At 38.5% G+C, this 27,094-nt stretch overlaps 1 protein-coding gene across 1 annotated transcript in view; it reads right to left on the bottom strand.

Annotated features, from left to right (window-relative positions):
- Positions 1–776: 776 nt before the first annotated feature.
- TMEM131 (transmembrane protein 131) overlaps positions 777–27,094 on the bottom strand; it is a 93,168-nt gene continuing 66,850 nt past the window's right edge. The window contains exons 20-41 of the mRNA XM_056489923.1: positions 26,214–26,366; positions 25,988–26,063; positions 25,777–25,894; positions 24,155–24,293; positions 23,955–24,064; positions 23,509–23,575; positions 22,469–22,620; positions 21,062–21,204; positions 19,774–19,960; positions 18,532–18,717; positions 16,417–16,575; positions 15,241–15,836; positions 11,974–12,149; positions 10,658–10,785; positions 9,335–9,459; positions 9,032–9,190; positions 8,186–8,360; positions 7,759–7,880; positions 7,571–7,667; positions 6,427–6,524; positions 5,025–5,188; positions 777–1,795 (exon numbers count right to left, since the gene is read on the bottom strand). Of these exons, the coding sequence (XP_056345898.1) occupies positions 1,499–1,795; positions 5,025–5,188; positions 6,427–6,524; positions 7,571–7,667; positions 7,759–7,880; positions 8,186–8,360; positions 9,032–9,190; positions 9,335–9,459; positions 10,658–10,785; positions 11,974–12,149; positions 15,241–15,836; positions 16,417–16,575; positions 18,532–18,717; positions 19,774–19,960; positions 21,062–21,204; positions 22,469–22,620; positions 23,509–23,575; positions 23,955–24,064; positions 24,155–24,293; positions 25,777–25,894; positions 25,988–26,063; positions 26,214–26,366 (3,627 nt within the window). The 3' untranslated portion in view covers positions 777–1,498. The remainder of the gene's footprint in view (positions 1,796–5,024; positions 5,189–6,426; positions 6,525–7,570; positions 7,668–7,758; positions 7,881–8,185; positions 8,361–9,031; positions 9,191–9,334; positions 9,460–10,657; positions 10,786–11,973; positions 12,150–15,240; positions 15,837–16,416; positions 16,576–18,531; positions 18,718–19,773; positions 19,961–21,061; positions 21,205–22,468; positions 22,621–23,508; positions 23,576–23,954; positions 24,065–24,154; positions 24,294–25,776; positions 25,895–25,987; positions 26,064–26,213; positions 26,367–27,094) is intronic.

Here is a 27,094-nt window from a genome sequence, read left to right as displayed (position 1 = left end):
TTAAGAACAAAGGAGTTCCAGCAGGTTCCTGTTGGAGAGATCTGTATCTTTGAGTCTCTCCTGGTGGCACCAGGAAGGCAGCAGCCTGACACCTTGAGAGTTTGTTCACATAAAGAGAGCTGAAAAAGGGCTCACTTGGTTAAATAAATGTGACACTCAGATTTTGTTGCATCCAAAACCTTTATGCTAGAAAGAATATTAACTAAAATATGCAGTTCTTACTTTTACTGGATGGATTCTGATAAACACCTGCTGCTGTAAATTGGTAGCAGTGCCACTGAGTCATAAGTAAATTTACTACACTAGTGTCTGTTAATGCTTTCTGGCAATGGAAGGGTTCATTTTTACTTGGCTTCAGCTCAGAGTAGTAGTCACTGGGGCTTGCCTTACTGTTATTGAATGGAAACAGGCACCTTACAGGGACAGATAAATCATATCTAAGAATAGTAACATTCTTGTTCAGACCCATGCAAGAACAGTGTTACAAAGGTATGGGCGTGACATAAACAGCAGCTGCTCTTATGCCTGATACCTGGAAACTCAAGAATACAGACATTTTTCCAGCTTTTTGCTATCCAGTGAATTTTAAGTGGGTGGCACTGCATAACCCTGAAAATAGTTTCTATTCTCTGCTGCAATACAAACCCACGCTGTTCAGAAGCCAGGTTTCATCTGCAGTAAAGTTTCTGGTAACACAGGCTCTGTGTGCAGTAAATTTTGACCCAAAGGCTGTGCCAAGTGGAGTCATGCACACACAGAACTACAGCAGACAAATCTTGAAAAAAGCGTATTTATTTTAAAGTACAACCCAAAGTTGTATCTGTAAGAAATGCACATGGTATCTTGTTTCTTGCACAAGTCTTGGCTGTGTGCATTTCACTTCAACTTAAAAATGCATTCAGGTTTACAAATGTACAAACAGCATAAAGTGTATTACAGTCTCAACAGAATGCTCTTACATTCAGCCACTTTGCTCTTAAGGTTTTGTGTTGGTTTTGTTGGTATTTTTTGTTGATTTTTTTTTTCCTTTTTTACATTCTTACAACCTGTGTTAACAAAGACAGCCTTATTTTAAAAAAATACTCTGCATTTTAGCACAAAGTGCCTTTTGATTTTAAATTAGAACTTGGAGGATAACACTGGAAAAAATTTTAAAACCCAAACTTTTCATGGAAGTATTGCATGCCAGGACCATTTTAGAGTTCAAATTGTTTCCTAAATAAAGATGGCAGATGGTAAAATATGAAACCAGTGAAACTGTTCATATTTACAGGCTTTAGCTGTAGTTGGGATTTGTGACCACACCCAGACATTTCCAAGCTTATCTGCAACCTCACACTACCATATCGCAGGACAGACTTTAGAAAGGAGCGAGTGATGAAAGCATGACTGACGGGGGAGTGGGGCTGGGGGAAGCAACGGCCTGAAAATGATGTTTCAAAAATTTGCATTCAGAATTATACCATGACCTGAATAAGAGTTTTTTTTCTTTTTTGCTTTAGTTTTCATGAGGATAGTGTGAATTTGACCAAGGATCTGAACTTCTTCTTCCAATGGTTGGGCTCCAAATTCTCCAAGGATTGTAGGTCTGTCCCATGTCTTCAGCAGGATTGGCAACGGTGGCAGCAGCGGGCGGTGGCGGAGCAGCGGCGGAGTTCTCACTACCCATGAGATCAATGCCTGACAAGGCATTTGCTGGAGTGGTGAAGGGAAGGCCACTGTTGAGATTACTTGACCAAATGGAACTGCTGAATGGAGCGGTGGACCACAGGCCACTGGGGTTGCCCAGGATTGACTGTAGTAAAGACAGAGCAAGGTAAGTGGCAGTTTGGAAAGGTTCTATTTCCATCTTGTTTACAGCCCCCAAAAGAAAAGTATCTGAGTAGCAGCAACAAGAAGCCTCCTCTGGAACCCCTTCCATCCTCACTGCAACACAGAGCTCTGACCTCCCTTTACAGGAGCTTGCCCAGAAGAAGCACATGCTCCTGCAGCTGAATGCTCCAGAAGCTGCACAGGCTGCGGGGCACAGTTGCATTACAGCTTTCAAGCTGTTTTCATTTCAGCTGAGACATCCCCATACCAGTGCTAATTTAAGCACTATGAGTATTCAACACACAAGGGCCAGAACACTTAAGTCTAAACAAACTAGTTAGAATGAGGTAGATAAACATGGTTTAAATCTCAAAAAACAACAACAAAAAAATCAAGTTGCAATGGAGGATAACAGCAAAGTCCTTTTTCATCTTTTTTACTGTTTGCAAATTTATCTCGCTGTAGTCAGACCTTGTCTATTTTGGATGAATCTACTTGTGTATGTATTCCATATTCGCAGTATACACTTTTCCCCCATCCAGAATTTTCTCAGATGAAGGGAGAGGGGATAGGAGAACTGGCCGTTTATCACTGAATTCCCTAAAGTCTGTCCTGGCTCAAGACACTTGGACATGGTCATGGTGCAGATGCAGGTGAATTCCAGCACATCACGAAAGAATCTGGGATATATGGGACAGGTAGAGGAAGCCTAGAGAACACATGCAGGAACACAAGGCCCAAATTCTATCAACTGAATTTTACTAAAGCCCAAACAGTAGCAAACAGCAAGCAGAGGAACCTGACCCATGGTGTGATGAAAAGTGATACCTGGAAGCAGCCAAAGATGGAGTTGAGAAAGGTTAGCATAACTTTCTGCTAATATTAGCACAGAACCTGCTACATGTAGTCTTCTGGCACTACATAACCCAGTGTCAACAGATTTAATGTACATAAACTGTAAATTCAATTTGCAAATATACTGGAAACTTGATACACCCAAAAGGCAGCAGACTTGTTGAGTAAGTGCTGTTAGGTACAAACATCCTTATGTTTGGGTTTAGGGGCTGGAGATAGGGCACCCCTTCCAAAGATCTATGCCCTTAGATAACATACACTAAAGGTTAAGCAGTATCTCATGCTCTGGAATGAAGAAGAGAGGCTTAGTCTAATCATACCTGAAACTGGCTAGATGCTAACACACCACAAAATTTTCTGCCAAGGGCTGGACAGGAGTTCTGAGCATTGCCTGAAGTTAACTAGGCCAACAACATCAGGACTCCCCAATGTCACTGAGAATCTGAGCCAGACCAGGGTCACAGTATATTACTGTCACATAAATAAACTGTTATATTTAAGCCATACCAGCATTAGACTACTAAACCTACAGCAGGAAACACTCACTCTGCTGCTCAGGAACCTATCCTAACACACTAAAAGTCCACCCTATTTCCTGCTGCAGGCAAGAAGCAGGAACTATTTGTTCCTACTTGCTCCAAAAGTGTTTGGGAGATTGTGATAGAAAGGCACTTGTTTATAAAACAGAAGCAATCAGGAAAGGAGCAGCAGAGAACACCTACTATGCCCTTTCAAGGCTGGTGGAAAGAAGTACAAAGTGGCTGGCAGGCAGAACTACACACAGAGAAATAGAGGAACTGGCAATAGGAGAATATGGTTAGAAAGTACCAGCAAAAGTACCCAGGGAAAGTACCAGAAAAGCAGCAAGGCTGAGGGGAGATCGGATCCAGAAGGCAAATGCTACTTAGCACAGAAGCAGAGCTGTGCATACCAGGAGAAAGCAAGAGGAATAAGGAAGGAGAAAAACCAAAATTGACTCTCCAGAAACATTCCTAGAAAAAAAAAGGTAACACAGAAGCCACTGCCCAAGTGATCTTTGCAACTTTGGCTTTTGTCCCAGAACAGAGGAAAGGGCAGGGACTGGTACCTGCTCTCTTATCAGGCACCTAGAGCAAGGAGGCTCAGCAACAGGAAAAGCCAAGCTTTCCTGTTCTGGCTTGCCATAAGCACTTGAAAATACCACTATCATTTATAACAGCTTTGAGTACTTCAGTCAGTTTGCTGCTTGCTTCTTGTTTATTATGTGATCTCCTTGAGTAAGCTCCTAAAACATCTCCCAAATCCAAGTACTTAAATGGAGAGCCTCACACTTCTTCTATACCTTCTTTGTCTGGATCCATCTTGATGCTTCCTGAAGCACACTTCTAAATATTTTTCAGAAGCAGCTGGGAAATACAAGTTAAGAACTAGAGAGGTTGTTCTGGTTGTCCTCAAGCTCTCTCTCTATCAAATGCTGAGAAACCTGCCCTCCATGTGACCAAAATCCAAACATCTTTCCTTACATAGTTTCACTGGGGTTCCAGCTCTGGTTGTAACCACATGACAGGGGCAGGATCTGCCTATATGTGTCTATAAGAAGCTGTGTGACATTCTTTGGCTTCCCCTGTCCCTGGCTTCCCCCCACTCCATTTGAACTGTTCCCAGGGAAGTAAACACTGCCTCTTACTCACTACAAAAACATTTTCAGAAGTCAACATGAAAAAGGATTTCAGCTGGCAGTGAAGACAGCTGTTGAAGCATAAGTTCTAATCTGACACAAGGATGACAGTGCAGCACTACAATCTGTAAAGTTGGGGTTTTCTGCCTTCTTTTGCTAGACTCAAAATCTTCACAAAAATAACTAGTCAGTTTAAAGACTTCACCTTGTGTTCAGTCCTTTAGTGATTTTTCCTAAACTGAAAAGAATATATTTAAGGTCTTTTAGATTGCTTTTTTGGGGCCTTTTGTTAATTTACAAACCGGTGCAGAATCAAAGTGTGAAAGTTACCATGTTGCCTGTTTTCTAGCTGTCTATCAGACTGGAAGTAACATATGTGGTGTCCAGCCATGGCACAGGAGCAAACCTGAAGGATGTGGGAGCAGAACACACTTTTGTAAATGCTTCAAGATGCTCTTTTGAGAAATACTTCTATGGGAAGCAGTGTACATGGATTCATCATCTGCAAGTGAGTACAACTCTTTGTCCAACAGCCATGTCAACTTAAACACACCCAGACGAATATGTGTAAATGCCCTCTTCTTTTATTCTTCAGTTGATCTCTTCTCATCCCCAATTCCTATGAATTACATTAGATGGCACATACAGAACAGGTTAGTAACAGTAATAAACCCTGTATTTGGATGGACTGAATACTTACTGCAGTTGTATGAGTTGGAGAACTTGAGCTTGTTGGCCAGGAGGGTACAGAATCTGTAGCTGAAGGATCCCAGATGGATGATGGAACATTATGGAATTCATTCCAGTTTCTCTGAACATCCTGCCCATAAGCAGATCGAGCTAAACCAAGCTTGCTAAAAACCTCTAAAAAGAAAATTAAATAAAAATTACTACATTAGTCTTCCTCTTTTTCCAAGAACAATACTTATCACAGTTATTTCCCATATATTTCTAGCAGGTCCTGCTACAGTGATATTAGAAGAGGTCACACAAAAATACAAATCTCATCTCATGTGACCAGCATCAGACAGGGCCACAAAGTTAATCAATGTTATAGTGGGGAAAGAGTTGAACACTTGCTGTGGGTAATTCAGTCCAGCCTAAGCACTGCAATATTCAAGAATCCTGGCACTTCTCCATGGCTGTAGTTCTCATTTGCCTTGCAGCACTCCCTTCCCAGGTGACTCCTGGTAGGAGGCAGCACTGGGAGCACCCCAGCCCCAACCCCATCTCTGCTATGAGAGGGAAAAGAGAGCACCAGCAGTCATGGCTCGCCTACTTCTCACACTGAAACTGATCCCAGGCATTTTGCTGGTGCCCTCAAAGCCACGGGTGCCAAGTGTTGCTGATGAAGAAGAAAGAATCCCACAGCAGCAGCTGCCATTGTTTGCATTTCCAGCAGACATCAAGCTGATGCAGTAAATAGCATTTTTTCAGTAGACACAGATGCCACATCCAAAGTTTACTTTTCTTATCATCTTTGCAGCCGCCTCAAAACACACCACACATGCCCAAGGACACAAATCTTCCCAAGTACACAGAACAGCCACACCCTGCAATCTCAATGCCTGGCCACCTCTACTACAGTTACAGAAATTTACCCAAACATTTAAATACATTAATTAATTGCTGGGTTTAGTATGCATCAGTTCACTGTGTAGCTGTACAAATACTGCAGGAAAACACAAGAGGAAAGCAACATGAGGGCTGGGCCACTACCTCACTTAACAGTTTTAGGCAGGTGTTTATGCTTAGGAAACCACAGGCCTACTGGCACATTTGTGGGATCTACAGTGAAGTTTTGGGGGAGGGATGGAGAGCAAGAAGATTAAGGAAATAAGCCCCAGAATCTAGAAATTTTACTGCAACACAGAAACTCCAAACCCAAGCATTCTCAGCCCATCACTCTATGAGATTTCACTAACTTTCTCTGGAATGAAACACAGAATCAATCACCAAATTTTTAACAAATGCTCCTACATAGTCTTCCCTTTCAGGAGTGAGGATGGAAATACTGTCCGTACTTAGATCAGTAGAATGAAGACACAACATTTCTTTACCTGTATTTAAATGCAGAAAAATACTTGAACAGAAAAACTCACCTCCAGTTAGGTTAAAAGAGTGTCCAAATGCAGAGAAGGAGTTGAGAGGTGTGAAATCAGGACTGCTGGGATTGCTGATAGGACTCCACAAACCCGAACTACATTTTATGGAGGAACAGGAAGACAATACACAACTTATTAACACAGTACTATTGACAATATTAACTTACTGATCTATATACACATATATGCATGTATATATGTTTAGCTATATATAGTTATATATATCTATATAAAAACATATAGTTAAACATATACTAAATAAATATTTAATTGTGATCAAGAGCTAGGAAATCAGTTTGGTTTTAACAATAGATTTTGGTAATAAACATTTTCCTGTATATACACCTACCCTAGAGTAACACAGTAATATAGACACAGTGCTCTTTAATCTGTAGAATGAGCATCAAACAAACATGAGAGTAGTTCTTTGGATCAGCTTTTCAGAAAACTCATTGAGTCCAAGCCATAGTACAGTTTTTTTCTCAAGCAGATAAAATTTACAGTCACTTGGAAGGGATACAAATACACTCAGGGACAAACTTCTTAAAAATAACAGATGAGTTAACTGGAACCGATGTTAAACATCCACCGAAACAAAAGAAAACACTAATGCACAAACCTCACTTAGAAAGCAATTCCTCTGCACATGGAAACTTGAACTCAAGTGCTACTTGATTTTCTCCTACTGCAGAAAGGTTACAACTTTTTACAACTGATGGGCTCACTGTCAAAATGTCAGAAAAGACATCTGCCTCACGCAATGTGACTGAGTGCAGCTCTATCCTGCTCCTACTGAAAGCACAAAGCCCACTGACATTTCTGGTCTTGGTATTAAAACAGGAGTGAAAGGCATTGCTATGCAGCAAGGTACTCTGCCTGTGAACCTTCAAGGGACCTTGGTATACACTCCTCAGTACTGAGAGAGCCAAGCTGATTTCTCATTGTGTGGATGCCCAGGAACACAAAATTGTTCAGTTACTTGGAATGAGGGAGGGAAAGCTCTCATCACATGCAGAACATCTGTGCCTAGACTTTAAAACATAATTAAAAAAAACGTAACAAGAATAAATTCTGCCAGTCCCTTCAAAAATGCTGTTAATAGCTCAATCTTCTTTTCTTTGCCTAGAGAATATAAAGTTACCTGTCAGAGCCATCACTGTCAACAACTGTGTGGGAAACGCTGATATTGCTGGAAACATCTGTCTTGCTTGGAGAAACCTTTGGTAAACCACTGCCACCTGTGAGAATATGCATGTAAAAAATGAGTAAAATACACCCCAGCAAATAACAGAATATTCAGGAAATATTTGGAATTAAGAAGTCTAGTACCTGGACTTTTGTCATAACCTGCAGCTACAGCAGCAAAAGTGGGGTTTCCATTCCTGCCTGGAAGAGAAGCCGCCTTTGCCAGCTTATGTTTGGTACCATTAGGCTGCTTGTTTTTTGTTTCACTAAAATGAGAAAGAAACCCAAAAAAAAGAGGGTAAAAAAAGAGTAAGGTTTTGGACTCCAGAAGTTTGATTAAAGAAGCAGCAATTTAAGGTAGCACCCAAAAAAATGTTTATAACAGCTCAACAATTCATGTAATTGCACATTTTTCCAATTTACCAAGTTGTACAGCAAGTAACAGTGGTGTATCTGCAGTTTCCGTGGGAAGAGGAAACGGGTCTGAGAATAGGGAGATGCCCTCTGTGAAGCAACGCTCCACAAGTGCTCAGTGCCAGGGAAATCAGTAGGAGGTAGGATCTGGACTCACTTGCTGCAGCTGCTGTTGACGATGCTGCTGTAAGTGCCTCCTCGTGGCCCAAAAGCAAAGGATGTGGGAGGCGGAGGGGGTGATGGAGAGGCGGGTGTTGGAGAGGGCTGGCGCTGCTTCAGGAAGGCGTCTGCATTCAGGGTTTGCAGAGAGAGCTTATAGAGGTTGTCTGTGGCTATAAAGAGAAACACAAACCATCTTCCTGTAGGATTTATATTATAGCAAAGGTTTCTCAAACTTCTGCTATGCCTTCTGTTCAAGTGGAGGAATTATGAGAAAGGCTGTTTGCTCCCAGTGATGGATGCAGCAGTTCCTTCTTTATGTTCACCTACGGTTATTCAGGTCTGCTGCTTATTTTCAGAGAGACTGATTTGCAACACAAACAAGCAGGAGGAAGTGAGTTGGTTCCCACACAAGGGGTTTACAATGCAACCACAAAAACTGTAAGTGTTCCAGGCTAACCACTGCATTAAGGTGTTTTCGTATTTCCTCTCAAGGACAAATAATCTAACAAGGTCCAAATTTGGCTGAAGCAGATCTGACCAAGCAAAACCCCACCTACTGTAGAAAATACATTTTTTTTTGAGCAGTAATTCTCATTTTCTCAATTTCCTCAGCAGCTTCTGAATCCTGTTCATCACTGGAGAGCTGTGGAGTGACCCATGTCCTGCCCACACCATTTCCAAACCCCCTAAATCATACCAGATGCTATCAATATGGGGCTTACAGCAGAAAAACAGAGCTCAGCTATGCAGTGAGAAGGAGACAGGAAGATCTATAGATCAAGCCTATCTACAGATACTAATTGCAGAACACACATTCTGCCACTGTCTAGTGATTACTTACAGCTGCCAGCTTTATGGAGAGGTACAGAGTCCCACTCTGGTGGTGGAGAATCCTTTTCCCCTTCTGAGCTGCTGGTGTTTCCTAGCTCCTGTGCAGAACCACTGGGGAGAAATTTTGCTAATACTGATGGTCTGTTCTCCATTAACTTACTGCTTGGACCTATTAAAACAAATGAAAAGCCAAGTGTGTGGATAATAAACTGAATGGTTTTCTTCTCACACCAGACTTAGAATTAAGCACTCAACAGCAGTTACAGACAATGATAAATTCTTGAGATATTTACAAAAAACAGCCTTGTACTACCTCTTGTTTTGGGGAGGTTTCTTGATTTAGAGCCACTTGACAAAAGGTGTGGTGTAGAGATCTTGGATTGAAAGGTTTTGCGCTGCTTGTTTTCCAGTGGGGGAGTATAAGACAATTCCAAGGGACTAAAAGAAAACAGAAGTTCTTTTAAAGCTCTGAAGTACTGAAAAGCATTATGTATATATATATATATGTACACACACATACATATATGATGCTGCTTCGTCACATTTCACCCTGGAGCTCCAGGATCACAAAACACATTTGATTATACAGAGGCAACAAGAAATGGCAGCTGCCCTTTTCCTATTCTGCCCCTACACATCCCTGTCAGACCCCATGCTCCTAATATGCTCTTGCCCTAAAAACAGGATTGCTTTTTAATCAATAATATAAAACTACTCAAATGCACCACCAAATTCAATTGCATGTATATTGCTCTTTTTCTCCAGGTATTTGATTCTGTCTCTCAAACTTTCTAGGGAGGAACTGTTTTCCCTGTTTCTTGCAGAAGAATTCCAAGCCAGCTCTCAAGCCAGCCTTTGAAAACCGTCACATGTAATGAACTTGTGAGTTATAAGATAAAGCAAAGCACATAATTATAAAAATAAAGGAGGAGACTTTGCCAGGCAATGTTTTCAGAAATATTTGGAAGAAATTAATGTTCTTCCAACTATAAACTCAGTCTACTATTAATCACAACAGGAAAAACACAGCTGATATACCATAACTCCATCTGGTAAAGTTTACTTTTGAGGCACTTGGATACCAATCTGATTTCACAATACTATTTCAGAATGAACTAGCTATAGTAAGACTAAGATTCTTCATGTTTTCCCTTATCTATGCTCTGCAATCAACCTCATGCCAGTAAGAGACAGGGATTGGCAGTGGCAGCAGCCTCCTTTAATAAAGCATCCAAGACTGACCTTACTCTATGATATGAAAAAGCAAACTGAGGCTGCAGTTTCCCAAGGGCAGCTAAAGGCACTCACATTAATGCTGGTTCAGTGTGCTGCCCCTAGAAACATTAATCCCACTTTTTGTATGCAATACCTGTTATAAAAATCTTAAGATCATTTTCCCTGGTTTTCATTGCTGGATTTAGCTCTCAATTATGTGCTGTGCTTCCATTGAGTAAATCATTATTTGCAGCTTCAGATATTCCCTGACATCAGAAAAAAAGAGGAAGCTGCTTAATGGTACCAGTTGTTGGCATTTGCCAAACTGCAGCTACAATGACCAAATACAGTTATTTTTAATCAATCCGTCTTCCTTTTAAACATGATACTTTCCCTACTAAACAGCCTTCCTTATGCTCACCTGGTTTTCACATCTACCGGGATTTCTTTCTTGATACTTGTAAGCACTTTTTTGGTTTTCTGTTTTACTGGGACTGTTTCATTTTCAGGTTTTTCTGCTATAACTTTTCCCTTTTGTTTCTCAGGTTCCTATAAAAGACATAACAGCAGATTAATAATCACAAAAAGCAAAGTCCCTCTTGCATCAGAACACATGTAACAAAGAGGGCTGAGGAAAGAACGCTGCTGGAAAACATGAGCATTTTTGCAGTATTGAGGGTCTTTTTCATGACAATGAGTTTGCCTATAAAATATGATTTCTATTTTTTCTATTTGGAGATGCAGAAATGGAAATAGAAAATTAACGAGCTTCAAACAGATCTGATGCTTGCAAACACACAGCTCCCCTGGCCATGGCCTCTGAGTCTACTCAGTAAGATGCTCGCTCTGTGCTGAGACCTTTACTGCATCTGCTGCATGCAGTCCAAGCCACCCAAAACAGACTCCTCAACAAAGCAAATATAATATGAGCAACTTCACAATTCAATTTATTATTTTCTTTAACCACACTTCTAAGACTTTCTAAATACAAGTACATTCTCAAATAGCCATCCTGAAAATATCAACAGTAACTTTCAAGTGACAGCTTACTAAACTGTAACCTCTAAAATATATCCCTTAGATTTCTTTTTTCCCACAGCTATAATCCCTGTCTTTTACAAAGTTCAAATTAAAGACACCAAAATTTAGGATTGGTTTTCTTCCCTTTGGCATTACCTCTCCTTTGTTTGTCAAAGTCTGCTTTGGGACAAAATATTTATGACAATACAACCACTACAAAAATTGTAGACATTAGTTTATTACCTTGGATCATGTGAGCTGAATAAGTTAAGTAGGAATATTGTATAAGGTAATTAAGTTAACTACATGCTGACAAGTTACCACCATTGATCTGAGCCCTTGTAACTGACAAAGGGCATGATTTAGCATGCACCTTAATTATTGAATGAAACTAGCATCCATACTATGGCATTTTATTCTGCAAATAGAACAGGCCAGGAGACAATTATGACAATGCTGCTGACTGATGCTAATTCAAGCCACAGTCACCTGGGCATTTTTAGTCCTGAGACTACTGGACTCAAACATTCACACTCAGAGGTGCAGATTTGATACAGTGACGGCAAGAATTAGGAATGGTGCTTTTCAATTAATGTTCTTCTGTTATTAGGTATTGTATTGTATGAAACTTGAGGATGGTGTGGGGGAGACTGTGTTCCTACTCCAACAGGTGACACATGGCTATACAAGGGCCTCCTTTTCTCAGCAGTGCTGTACCTCTTTGAGAAGTGGTTCTGTATCTGGGTTGGAGGTTTCTGTTGTGGTTGAAGAACTGTCATCATCTGCCAAGGAATCCTTCAGCTCATCTTCCTGTTGCTTTCCTTTCCCTCTTCTGTCTTTTTCTTCCCGCTTCTTCTGTGGCTTAACCTTGCGCTGAATTGTTTTCCCTTTTCCTAGAAAGATAAGGATGCTTCAGATTCTCAGCAGCAGAGCTCAAAGGTGGGCTATTCCCTTCATTTTGGAGGCTACCCCATGTGATTAAGCCTCTGAAGTTTGTTGCCTGTTACAACACACCAACCACTTTTGCCCCTTTGCACCAAATGTGAGCAAAAGAACTCCTCTGATCTCCACCACCACATTTAAGCTCCTGAGCTGTCTCCCTGTTGCCTCTCTGGATGTGGGCACCTGGCTGCCTTTTAATTCCTCTCTGTTCTGTTCTTGGTAATCCTTTTAAACACCATAGAATTTAATTTGACAGTTTAACCACATAACACTAGATTTAAACATAAATTTCTGAGGATGGCAAAAGCTCTATCTTCCAAACAAATGAAGAACAGAAATGATCAGCATGCTTGTCTGTTGAAAAAAAACCAAAAAACCCAACAAAACACAAAACAACTTGAAATAAGACTAGTGTGGATGGTAAAAATCACTAATAGTATTAGTCTAGCAAAGAGTTTAAAAACCAAAATGATCAAAATCTGAAAATCTCCCACCCAAGTAAACTTTGTCTTCCTGATGTATTTTATTCCTTTAGAGTGGACTATTCTCAATACAAAGCAACTGTGCATGTGCAGAGTCTTAGTGAACTCACCATCACTTGCTGCTGTGCTCTCACAGGATTTGAGCCTTCACAAGTCTTATGCCTTACTAGCTGCAGTATGTGCCTTTACTAATAGCATCTTTCTTAAGATACTACTCTTCAAAATAAGCACTCTCATTTATGAGCCACACAGTGCCTTCATACAGCCTCCTGGATAGATTTAACTGTTCGCTCAGGTAAAGATTCAAGTAACATGTGCTGAATAATTGGATTCTGCCTCTTCTGAAATTTGTACTAGCTCAAGCTGAGCTGACTAGCTCAAATTGAGACAGGAAGCACCATGACAGCTTTTAGATTTCATTTGGCAAAACAATAAAGTTTGTACCAAATCAGAAATTTGCCTTCAGTATTTTGGCAAATACCAGATACATATTAGTACCTTCAAAATTTGTTTTTTAAGACCTAAGTATCAACGTTTTCAGTATCTAGGACAACAAAACTATGGGAGATAAAAATATTCCTTTTAGCATGAATGCAAATAGATATGTAAATACAAGTAGATCTTACCAAGAACATTTTTTCAAGGTTGACTTTCAGCATATTGGGGGCATTTTGGCTGGAACTCAGAAGGCCAAAATTTGCTTGAAATGTAGGCTACATTCAGGATTGCTAAACAGCTTAATGTTGGTAATTACAAAATCAATATAAAATGTTATCATGACATTAAAATGTAACTGCGGCTGTTTAACAAAAATCTAATGCAGCTTCCACTGCAGTCTGCTAGGACCCAAGTATTAGGAAGATGAAAGAGAAGACTTTATGAGACAGCAATTCTGCACAGGGTTTTATAACAGAGTTTTAGACCAGAAGCTACCTGCTTCTGCAAAAGTTTCTGACTGGCTCTAAATACTTAAAGAAAAATACCCATGTGTGTATGTAGGTGTAGATAGATTATGGAACTTTCCCTATGGTTTCACATTTTAAAAAGGAAAAATGGAAATGGGCACACTACATTACCTGGAGTGGAAATATACTTTTGAAATCAAACTTGGTGGTCTCCACATACTGCATGCAGCTGCATCACAAAAAGCTCTCAAGTGCAAGAGCTGCTTCCTTCTCAGGGGGAGCTAAAAATGGAAGATGTGCTCCAAAGTGCTTTTGGGCATTCAGCACATGGACTGGATCAGTCTACTGCACACCCATGTATGCTCATATGTAACCCATATGTAGCAGACACTTTGTTTTGCAGAGCTCCAACACTGTACTGTTTGCAATTATGGACACCATTCATGAAACCTCCCTACCATTACATCACCTTCTGGAGTCCTATTTAGCCTTTATGGAATGAATACCTGACAAACTGATGGCAGTTCTCTTAATTCTTCCAACTGTGAAGACTAAAAACAAAACAGCCCAGAAACAGAGTAATATACTCCAGCAAGACACCAAAACCTCTCATCACTTCAGAGTCACCACTCTGAAAGTCCAAACACATCCTAACATCCACTCTGAACTAATTAAGAACTTTCTTCTCATTACTACCTAACCAAATGAAGCCTTTGTCTTTGGTGAAACAATCTTGCAGATGGTGCAGTGTTCATACATCTTCCCATGATTCATTTTCTTAACTTTATCTCTAATAAGCCACACAGTATCAGTGCCATTTCTGTACAAGTGTTGGTAGTAGAAAGTGAAAAATTGTTTAGAAAGAAACATATTAACACCAAATAATCATATAACTCTGGGATGCAATTGAAATTGCTATTACAAAAATCATAATTAGAAATCCTACTCATATAAGTGTTCATAAGGCAATGACTGACATTTCAAAAGTCTAAATGTATCTAGTGTATGAAATTAAATTCATTATTTTAAGCACTACACAACTGGAAAGATGGATAAACAAGTCCAAATCAACTGTAGCCTCATCCAAAAATGAATGTAATGTATAGACACAGGTGCCTTATATTAAATTGCTGACCACCTGACATTAAGGATTTTCTACGTGCAAGTCTGGGCATGAAGAATTCCATTCCCAAACAATACCACAGGGGCTATTTACCCATCTCTCTCTCTTCCTCTCCTCCCTTTCTCCCTGCCTCACTTTTCACAGTACACTAAGACAACTTCCTTTTCCCTTTGTCAGCCCTGAGCCCCAAGCCCAAATGATGGAGGTGGGAGGGATGGATGCCAATCCAAAGGCAAAGGAGTAGCAACAAAAAGGACTTTTCTTTTTCAGAGAATCAGATGTCTAGATATTCACACCTGCTTTCATTCTGCAAAAACATGCCACAGTTTTTGCAGGAAGAATGACAAGCTAGCACTGCACAGCGAAGTCCACTGCCATAAGGTAACACAAGTGATCAAGACAGGCACACAGCACAGGCACAAGCCACAGAGAAGCACTCTCTTTCCACACTATGAAAACATGACCTTTACAGTTGATTAAATCTTCTGTGGTTTACACAGGGAGCCATCCCATTAAAACAGAATTGTATTACCTTTGTTTTTTGCTAGTGGAGATGGGGGCTGTTCTGTAAACACATCAGGGGAAGGGGATTCTGGGTGGTCAAAGTCTTTTTCCATAGTTTCTATGAGGCCAGTGAGATCTGAATCCTCCGAGCTGTGCCTTCTGCTGCTGGCACATTCGCTGTGAGGCGGGCTGAGAAGTGGGAGCTGTGGCAAAGCACTTTCAGTCTGTTGCTCTTGCTGCTGGGGCCCAGATGCTGGGGGTGGCTGGAGGGGCTGCTCTGCCAAAGCTGGTGCCTGCTGCTGCATCAGCTGCTGGTTCTGCCTCGTCCCCTTGGCTCTTTTGCCTGCGGCATGAGTCTGAGCTGTGGCACCTGAATCCAAGGTAAAGGGGCCCGTTCTGTTTACTGACTGCATGGAAGCTGCTTGTGCTGAAGTCCTGTTAGGTATACTTGAATTGGTTTTGGATTTGATGTTTTCAACATCAGGTGCATTTCTATTGCTGTGAAGGTGTGCTGTTGCATTGCATTGCTTATGATTCCCTGCACCGGATCGTGAAGATGAACTGCCTGATCCATAAATTCCTCTGGACGAACTATGATTAGAATCCGATCCAAGTGTATTCAAGCTGGAAGAGTAACACATGTTTAAACATACTCTAAAATGTTTCCATTCTTCACCATGAAAAGAGACTCAGTATATCCAAAAGAAGCCTTGAACTGTATTATCCTTGGCATACAACCAGCAAAAATGCCTGAAACTGGTATGGCAAGTCAGTAGCCTTTACTATTTCCTGTTCACTCACCTGCTGTTTGTAAGAACAAAAACACAGTAAAATGGCTGTTGATATATATGATGGAGGGAACACTGAAAGATGATCTTTACTTAAGACACCTAAGATAGGAGCTTCTGGTCTGCAATTTGTTTTCTTGCAGTCTATATATTTCATTTTTAAAATATTAATGGGAAACTTGGCAAGGCTTGGTTCTCAATGGATTTTTTTCTTTCTTTTTTTTTCCCCAAAAGAAAAATATTCCTCACAATCACAAAATTAATCTTTTCATCCAAACCATCTTTTTACAAGCAACTATGGGGATATCATTATTCATCCACCTGTTCTACAGAGCAGTATTACTTTCTTGCTAGCCTGATAACTAAAGAAGAAATACATGGCAAAAGTACCACAAGAAGCCCAAACATTTACTTACTTTGCATCAGATGAAATTCCAACTATTCTCCTGAGATCAAGTGGCCTTCCCATATCAAAGGGAGGGTTTGAGGCCTCAAAGGACAAGCGTCTTCTAAATGGCTCCCAAATTCCTTGAGCTTCTAGATAAGCTGTTCCAATTACCAAGAGAAAGAGTACACTGCAGAGAAGAAAGGTAGTCATCTAAGGATTTATTTCTTAGTTTCAAGCATTTAAAAACTACTGACTCTAATCACACAGGACAAAAAGTTTGTATCCTGTACTGAAAATACTTAAAATTGCATCCAAACCATAGTTTTGTCTGATAGAAACATAACATACACAAGACGGGCATGATATGCAAATCACCAGCACTAAGCATGGGAGCTAGATGCAAGCATGACATGCAGTTGCTGAGTGTATTAATCCAAAAGAAAAAAAGTTGACTTCAAAACTTGGAGCCACAAGCAAAGTGATTTAGGAAAGACAAAACTAAATACCACCTTATCAAATTAAAAAATATGGGCTATACAAACACCTAGTGTTCATTCCTAGAAGTTAAGGATAGCTTTGCAGTGATATGGAAGAGTTATTTTAGTGGCAGCTAGTGAACACATACATGATGGTATCCTAAAAGTTAGAGGCAGTTTATGCACAGGAATCTTGGAATATTATAAAATATAGTAGGACTCTTCTCTAGTTTGCTATTAAAGAAGCACTTTTGTATTTTTAGGAAAAGACACAGTAAGGGAAGGGATTAGTTTTCTCTATTCTTTGTAAAGTCTAATTAACAAATACAGCACATATAAAATTATCCAAGCAAACTACACTTATAAGCTGACGAACATTACTTACTCTCTCAAATAATTAAAAACAAACTCAGCCTATACATTTCTAGCACATACATAGAAGAAAACCACATAAGTACTCACTCAGCACTTAAAGTAATGCAGTGTTAGTGACAACACAAAATTTCTTAAGTAACAGAAATTTTCCTCTTACTTTGGAAAACGCAGTTTCCTCACTAAACACTGCATTACTTAGCAAAGTGCTGAAGAGTCAAAAAAGAAAATGAAGTGGGCTGTAACTTTATCTTCTCTATTTCTTTTGTTAATCCCTACAAGGAAAGACAGTCTAAGTGAACATTTGCAAAATGGAAGAGCCAGTAACTTACTGTGGAGAAACAGAAGGGAATATGGCATGTATGTGATAATGGTTTGGATTTGCAGTACACAGGAAGACCCCTTTTTTAGAGGCATCTACAGCACCAATACATGTCACACTAAGATATAAGCTTAACACTAAAAGCAGCAAAGGAAAGAAAAGAAAAGCAGCATTTGTTGTTACTGATTAGTAAAACCTCATACTGGTAAGTTTCCACGCTAGGGTTTTCTCTGCACAAAAGCAGTGGGGTAAAAGTGTCTCCAAGAGGTAAGCAGGGACACAGGGTTTATAACTCTTGATTTCAAATAAAGATAGGTAGAGGTTAGACCATGAAAATAGTGGCATTTTCAACTCATAATTCAACACAGAGTATAATTAATACGTCTGTTTGCTGAGGAAAAACATGCATTAATATCTTACTACGTAACCTGTAAGTGTGCACTGTTGCAAACAATGTCCTTCAGGTTCTCAGAAATCCCATTATTAGTATCACCAGTTGTCTGTCACATAACAAGTGACAGCAAAGTTAAATTCATCCAAGGCATCTGCTAAGCTCATTACAGTCACTGCCTTATATCTCTCTAAAGCACAATACTCCAGAAGGATGCTCACATTGCTACAGGAATTCACTGCCATCAGTGCTTTAATACCTGATATGTTTCAAGTTTGGCGTATTTATCAAAACCCCTACAGATTATCAGGGCTAAGAGGAGTATGTATCTCACTTAAGCAAATAGGTTCAAGAAACAAGTGTACGATTTTGTCCTTGGTTTGAGCAGAAAGTCAGTACTCCCTTGCCTTAAACAGTTCACACTCAATCTATAAGAGTGTTTATCAATTTGATCACCTTTTAGCCTATTTTATTTTACAACAATTACAACATATGCTGAATACCCATGTGCTTCTCTGTAACCCATATTCAAGCAGTGGCAGCTCATGCCCATACAGCAGTAAGAACAAACACACACACAACCTCATAATTCCTGAGATGATTATGTACAGTGCCAGCTCCCAGTTGGGCCTGGGCAGTGCTTCTGCACACGTTGCCAACATGTGATATGGAAGCGATGCATTCAAGATAAATACAAATTCAGAGCCTCCCGCAGTGATGAATTTTAATTCACGTATAACTCTGGAAGCAGTGAAATCTGGTGTAAACCTGGAAACAACATAAAGCACATCAGAACTTTTCATATGAACAACACAAAGGTTTGAGGCAATTTTTATAACTCATAAATTACAAATTAAAAAAACCCCTGTAATTCAACTCCATCAATTACCTCACAGCCTAAAACTACTTGTGTATCTTTCAAATACATCAAGATGTGTTTGACTATGTTCATTAACACCTATGCTGAACACATCTGATTCTAGATGACTCTGGAGGTACCTTATGAAGTAATAAGGTTTTAACCTGAAAATAAGGTTTTACCACACCTGTTAATAAAAGCTATGAATGCAATAAAAATATAACAACAGGTCTAAGTAACGGAGCCAACTACTATGTGAGCTATAAATTTTTGAAACACTTCACCTTTAAGTCACAAACTAACTTTTCAAAAACACCACCACTACTTCACAGTCTCATCACAAACTAAGATTGTGCAGAAATACTAGTGAAATACTATTTCACTGCAGCAATATTTCATATATTCACTTGTAGAACAGAAGCAACTTCTGAACTTTTTAGATAACATTTTCTGAATAGTTAACTTCACAACAAACCACTGTTAAAAGTGCTTTGTTGTGTTTGGTACAGAGATTTTTTACAATGAAAAAATGATAGAACTACACAACAGACAAAATATTCAAGACTAAAATACTGTGCATTACAATAAAAATGCTTGGACCAAAGGCTTTCTACATACTGCAATGCACCAAAACCATATATAGGTCTAGATCCCATGTGCATTCACAAGTTAAACGAGAGAAATTTATATAACCCCATACAGTAACATTATTCCAATGCAGGAAGTTATACTCACTGGGTTGTAATTGAATTAATACTATAGTCAGTCAAGAAAACAGTATAATGAAAAATCAAATAGTGTTTGCAAGAGAGAAAAATGTCATAGTTGTATAACACTGTACAAAATAACCATACATTCAAAACTTCAGTAAAAAGCTCTCAGAATTTAACCAACCAGTTTTCCTCTGAAACAAAATTAAAATTCCAAATGTAACGCTCCATTTAGATGTAAGGAAAAACACTTACAATATGACAATGTCTTTAGAGGCATTGGCACTTAGTGCAAATTCCTGACAGTTAACTACTTTAAATCCATATCCTTCACATGTGTAGCCACTGATTTCCATCGTTTTCACATTAATCTGCAGCTGCCCTGTATTTTCCACTTTAAACGTTCTTCTCAGTGTGAAATTTGGTTCTTTGTATTTCATTTCTAGAAACAAACAGCACTTGTTAGTGTTATGCTAAGCAGATATCCTCCACTATATTCACATTTTACATCAGGAAAAAGTTCTGTCAGTATTACAGCATAAGGGAGACTAGCAAGGTCCATGGAAATTAACTTGTAGGAACATATCTCTGCAGCCATATTCCCATCACTGTCAAGGTAGGACACTTGTACAATTCCAGAACCCACTAACTCCTCAGGGAAAAAACACAAACCCCCTAACCTCTGACAGCACTACTGCCCCACAAAGAAATCATCTAAGCTGCAAATTTATTTGATGTACTGCCTAATGTTGTGGTATTCTGCAAAAAGCCTCAGAAAGATAAGAATTAAAACTTTTTTTTGTTTCTTTTTTTGTTTGTCTTAAAAATAAAAATACATGGCTTCACTACATATACTTAATTAGCAAAGAATTCCCTAACCACAACAGGTAAAAGGTAATGACTAAGCTTTACTCCAAGTTTTATTACTCACCCCTCACAAAAAGAAGAATAATCTCAGATAATAATAAACATACACTTAGAAACGTCTGGAAAACTGCAAAGTTGCAAAGCAGATTTTAATATCATATATAACTAAAACTCTTTAACAAGTTTTTTAGGTAATTTAGGTACTTAGCTCTCCTCTCGGGCGCAAGCCTGAGGCTACAGAGCAGAAAACCTCTCTCTGATCTGGCTGGGATTTAATTTTCATCAGGGAACACGCCCAACCTTTTTCCCCCATGGCTATGTGCTTAAAGGTTATGAAGGTGTGAAGAAAAGAAGTACACAGGAAGCTACACCCATGATCCAATTCGTATTAAATTTAGGAACTAGAGATTTTGCTATTAAATATGCCAAGATCTTTACCTCCTCTATCTTGAATTTAAGTCGACAAAGAGCTTCTGTTTTCTTTCCTAGTTCTCACATTAAAACAAAAAACTTAATATATTTTGTATTCTGCCTAAACAAACTAGCATTTTTAATGTATTTACAAGAATTGAATTTCTGGGTCACTAGAGGAGGGGAAAAATATTCCCACACATTTCAAGTTTTATGCATAAAATATTTCTTTTCTGTTCAGCATATTAGCTCAAGAAGTACTCACTTTCTGAACAGTCTTTTAATAATGCTTCTGTGATTTTAAAGCGTAAAGAACTTCCTGGACCAGGAGGTTTGCCTGCAACCTTCAAGCTCTCAGTTGTTCCTTGTCCTTGTACCATTAGAGCATCTACTACAGTCAAATTATTTCTGTGGGGAAAAAAAAAAGGGTGAGGGAAAACATTCATAAAAGCTTCTTTATAGAATACAAGTCCATATCCCAAATCTGGAGAACAAATATATAATCTGTTCCACAGCTAATTCCTCACATTATGGAGGTAAATAGCAGGGGTCTCAATGCAAGACAAAACTCCAAGAAATCCTAACATAACATACAAATGCATACCCCAGTGAAATACTAGTTAAAATCTGTATCTCTTACAAAGGCATCACAACTGATTAAAAAGTGAACTCAACGCTCTTTACTAGAAAGACTGAACTTGCATTGTAGCTTGGTCTTGCAAAGGGCATCTCTAACCAGAGATCCTTCTTTCAAGACAGTAGTGTAGGATGCATTTCAGAAATCAAGTCTCCATGCATTGCTGGGTGAGAGGCTGGACATGACCCAGCAATGTGCACTCACAACCCAGAAAACCAATCATACCCTGGCCTGCATCCAAAGCAGGTGGCCAGAAGGGTGAGGGAGGAAACTCTACCCCTCTACTCTGCTCTGTTGTGACCCCACTAGGAGTGCTGCACCCAGCACTGGGGTCCCCAGCACAGGGAGGGCATGGACATGTTAGAGCAAGTCCAGACAAGAGACACCAAGGTGATCAGAGGTATGGAGCACCTCTGCTATGAGAAAAGGCTGAGAGAACTGGAATTATTCAGCCTAGAAAAGTTTCCTGGTGACCATACAGGAGCTCCAGTAGTTAAAGGGAGCCCATAAGAAAGACAGGGACAAAGTTTTTAATAGGCCCTGTAGTGACAGGAAAAGGAAAGATGATTTAAAAAAATAAAACAAGGTAGATGCAGACTAGATATAGGAGGAAAAAAATTTACAGTGAGGGTACTGAAACACTGGAACAGATTGCCCAGAGAGGTGATAGATGCCCCTTTCCTGGAAGCATTGAAGATCAGGTTAAAGAGGGCTTTGAGAAACCTGAAGATGTCCCTGCTCATTGCAGGCGGGTTAGATTAATGACTTTTAAAGGCCATTTCCAAACCAAGCCCTTTTGTGATTCTGTGGTAAGTATAACAGTGGCTTATATATTACTGAATATGTACTGAATACAGTTAAAATACTCTAAGACCTATCACAATTACATTTACATGAAATATTTCTGCAGACACATATGATTGTACAATTATTCTTGTAAAAACAGTAGTTTTTGACTGCTGATTGCAAGTATGATCTTATATACAAATAGAAAAACAGAGAAAAACACACTTATTTCAGAAATATCTCTCTTACCTGATAACAATCAATGATGAAACAGTTTTATTAAGAACTGGAGTGAACTTTACTTTGACAGACTTTCTCTCACCAGGTTTTAATATTAGACTTAAAATGGAATGACGAGCCAGGCCCTTTGTAAGTCCCACAGTGGTCTGTAGTGGTTGGACCTTAAGAGGGTGGGGAAAACAATGCAACACTTTAAAAATAGGACACTTTTACGTGTATTTGATAGAAATTGTATTATTTTAGCTAGAAAATTGCTCTTGTGCTAAAAAAAGGATATTACTCAATTACACATTCTGTTTTTTTAATCAGAAACTCTGGTTAGCACAATATGTGTTAATGGAGAAGCAGAACAACATAACAAAACAGAACTGAGCTAAACTTCACCCATGTAGATTAATAAAGTTCTAGTGGAAGAAAGATTCTTACATATATTTTTGAACACTAAATTAGTATCAAGCCATAATGGAATATTTTTTTCTCTTCAGAATTTTGCATTGTTACGCAAACAAAATAGAAGGACTAGTCAAAAAAGTATATTTTGATAAGTTTGCCATTTGTCTTGAGACACTGAATAAGCATCAAATGGTAATCTAAAACAAACTGCAAATGGAGGGGAAAAGTCAGATAAAAAAAAGGAGTGTTTAGGATGTGGCATGCTCTATGTGAAAAAGCACACACTTAGAAGTAGTTCACAATACCCAAATCACTTAAAAGAACCAACAAAGCAAGGGAATAATCAATTATTTGCTAATTTTAGAACTAACCACTATGCTGAAGAAAATAATCCTGTCAGTAAGAGAATGAAAAATGCAGTTTTCCTGTAACTCCCACAGTTCTATTATAATGTAAGCATATAGAAAAAGTAACACTTTATTAGTTGCATTTGAAGAAATATTTATTTTCCCAATTTCCTGATATCCAACAGATATAACATTTATATAACGTTTTCCACACTAATACCTAAACTTGAAGACACGTGTGACTGAGCTCTTATTAAAACATTAAAATACCTCAATTTAAAATTACCAAGAATGTATTGAAACACTTACACAATTTCTGAAGACTTGGAACTCCAGAGTCCTCTGATTGAAATTAGCTGGTTTACTCAAATTAAACCTGAAATAAAATTGCAATTTTTTCTCTCTCACAGATCAGGGAAGGTAATGACATTCTTGCATTTATGGCTTTTAGCACAAATCAGGTATCTATGGTAGCCCAATATGCAGCTGAAAGCATCTTTTGATTTTATTTCTTCTTATTTCCCCCCATTGCACATCAAGTTAAGGGAGAAATGCAAACACATTTTAGGTCAGTAAAAAATACGGATGTATGTTCAATGGCAATAGGTTCTATTCTCAACTGGCCTAATAATTCAAATTCTTGAGGTAGCCAGTACTAACTACCAATACAACTGCCATATCATGAATTCATTCCTTGTAAAATGCCATTTTTCTGTTGAGTGAGAACACCCCAAGGATTCCACAATAACACTTACCGTTCTACCAGCTTATCAACAAAAGTGGATGGGTTAGAATACAGAGCTACTGGAAGAAATTGAATATACACAGGAGCATCAGCTGGATTTTCTAGAAAAATTTCTTCTTCCTATTCAGAAAAAAAATTTTGTAAGTTTACATTACTATTAATGCAATTAGAAACACCTGTTAAAATGATACTATCACTAAAATAACTTACTGATGAACTGTTTGTGTTGGTAAGAGGGAAGTTTAGATGCCGTGGTGAACTAAGGATGGAAGGCCAGGACATTTCTGCTGTAATTTTTAACCGAACATCCTTCTGAAGATCTGTGTCTACTTCAAATACAGCATTCACTCTGGAGAAATAGTTACAAAACTCGATTTTACATTTGGAGAATATAACTGAGATTCAGATCAGTAAGAAAAATAAACCAAAATGTATTTGATGATTTGCAAAGATACAAACAGTAGAAAGAAAAGACTCCAATATAGCATCCACAATCCAGAAAATGTATTTTGCCTGCATATGTACAGTAAATCAGTACATCTACACTCAATGCAATGGATACACAGACTCTGTGCCTGGACACATGTCTAATAAACCTAAAGCTAATCTGAACAAATCATACTTGGTGCTAGCCACTGTTTCATCAGTGAATGAAGTTTTTTGCTATTAAAGAACCTCCACGATAGACTAGGGTCCCCTTCTCCTACAAGCTGTCCAGCATGAACTCAACCAAAACTAAAACTACTGAGTTCTCCAGTCAGCAAAACAGACTAAATACTAGGTTTCAAACCCAGAGAAATATTTTGGAGAAACTCCAAATGTCCAAGTCATAACCCCTCTGTTTTCAGAAGTTCTCTCCTTTCCCTGAATGATCCTTTGGACAGCTGGGTAATCTTGACTATCTTTAAAAGTATTAAATACTTTACAATATGTTATAAATAATACAAAAGCATTGTATATTCAAGCTAGAACAACTCCTTATTCAGAACTAATCTTTAGTAGCATTCTCCTTTACTGTTCTCTTACTGTAGGGGATAGAACATTTTTGAAAGTTACTGGTGTGGCTAAATAGAGGATTCTGTTTAGAACAAGGTTTCTGGGGAGTTAATAATATATCACCATTATAACACAGAAGTGATAAAGGGAGAATGCTTTTGTTAACCTATTTAGCTGCATACAGACATTTTGTTTCTTCATATACTTTTTTTGTAAGGATAATCTGGATGCTATCAACACAAAAGACACACACACTTGCTGTTTATGTTAACTTGTATCTCTTGGAGATTAAATCAACTTTATGTATGAGAAGGCAGATACTTAAAAGGTATGCAGCAGTCTACAGACTAACTTTTCTAAATATTAAGTAGCAACCATTAATTGTCTCAAGATAAAATACAAGAAAATTTTGTAATTCACCGAAATGCAAAAATCCTGGTATGGTAATAACAGAAAACCTCATGAAATCTTAAAAGGAATATTGAGGATACTATTCTGAAACAGTTTAAGGAGGGATATAGAACAACCAGTATAATCTGTTTTTGGAAACTTTTGCAGAGTAGAGACTGCCTCATTGTTACAATCTTCTCAAGAACTCCAGCAACTCAATGAAGAGTAAATTCCAGTGTTTCCTTTAATTTGAGGAAATTATTATTGTTTTTAACTTTTAAAATGCTCTCTCTAATGGTTTTGCAGAGAAGGCCAAGCAATTCCTTCTTGGCCCGCTCTCAAAGAACACAGCAATATTAAGAAGCTTTGTATTCTATAAGAGCACACATATCACAGAAATATTACCAACTTAAGGCCAGAGCAAACAACAGGAATAAAATACTTACCTATGGCTTGAGTTCTCTTTTATTTCTGTCCATTCCTTGAATAAATTCTCATGCAAATCCCAGTCAGAATCCCATGCATCTTCTTGCATTGCTATGCTGTGCTGAACTTTAGATTCCGCTGCAAAAAATAATGTGTTTTTCAAGTAAAATCATTACTTAAGGAGAAAAATTATTTTAAATGATTTTCATTATGAAATTGAACTTTACTTACATTTAGATAGAAAAGGCAATCCTACATAACAATGATCTCCACACTGTAAACCAGGATCAAAATAAATATTTGCAATCTGCAAAACATGTAAGAGCAGATCAATTAAACAGCACAGTAAATCTGACAACCAAAGAAAACAGAAGGAAGATTTCTGTTGAACACAAACTTAACATATGCTACATAAAAAGAGAACTTATAAACGTTTAGAAATAAGACATAAACAAACCTTTGATTTTTTTCCTGGCTCTAAATCTTCTTTATTACTTCTTAGCCTCTTATAATAAAACCTTACATCTTCTGACAGGGACCGTATGTGTTGTATTTTCACTTTCTGAGAAAAGGAGTTCATAATATTCAGGCTCTGGTGAACTACTTTTCCCTAAGAAAAATAAAAGGAAAAAAGTCTGCAGGATATACATTTTTCCCTAGCATATGTATCTATTTATGCAGGCTGGCAAAGACCACAGCAGTGCTGAAATGTTAAATTGAGATTTTAACTACACTATCTTAAAGAAATGCCATTTGCAACACTTCAACACAGTAAGTTTCTGTGAAGTTGTATCTTTTCTTCCATCTGCTTCCAAACACAGTTCATTCTTCTTTGAAAATTAAGAACACCTGAAGTATCTTGGAAGTGCTAGGACAATAGCTCTCCTTAATCAAATAATGATAAAAAAAGTATCAGAAGAGGAAAGGCAAGAGAAAGCTTCGGTTTGCTGAGCCTCCTATTACTAAAGGGAAACAGTCTTTTTGTAAAATATTACTGCTAGCAATTAGAAATAGTAATTAGATGCTATTAATTAGAAATAATCTGAAAGGAAGAATAATGGGAAGCTACGATTACAGAGGGCCTTTAAAACCCTCCCTTCTGCTTCCAAATGCAATTAAGACACCACACACCAAAACTACATTTAAGAAGAAAATGTAAGAGGAAGTTTTTTTCCCCACAGCTTTACACCCTGCCTCCTTTCCTGAGTCAAGCATTATTTTACCTTTTAAGCACATAAAATTTAGCTTAATTGTCACGATCAAAATCCTTACAATGCTCAAGCTCTACCCCTGGGCTCAGTTGTAAATCAATGATTCTGTGGCCATGTTTTATTCTTT

The sequence above is a fragment of the Oenanthe melanoleuca genome, chromosome 1 (genome assembly GCF_029582105.1).
Source record: "Oenanthe melanoleuca isolate GR-GAL-2019-014 chromosome 1, OMel1.0, whole genome shotgun sequence".
Classification (NCBI taxonomy): Eukaryota; Metazoa; Chordata; class Aves; order Passeriformes; family Muscicapidae; genus Oenanthe; species Oenanthe melanoleuca.
This window is presented reverse-complemented; position numbering and strand designations above follow the sequence as displayed.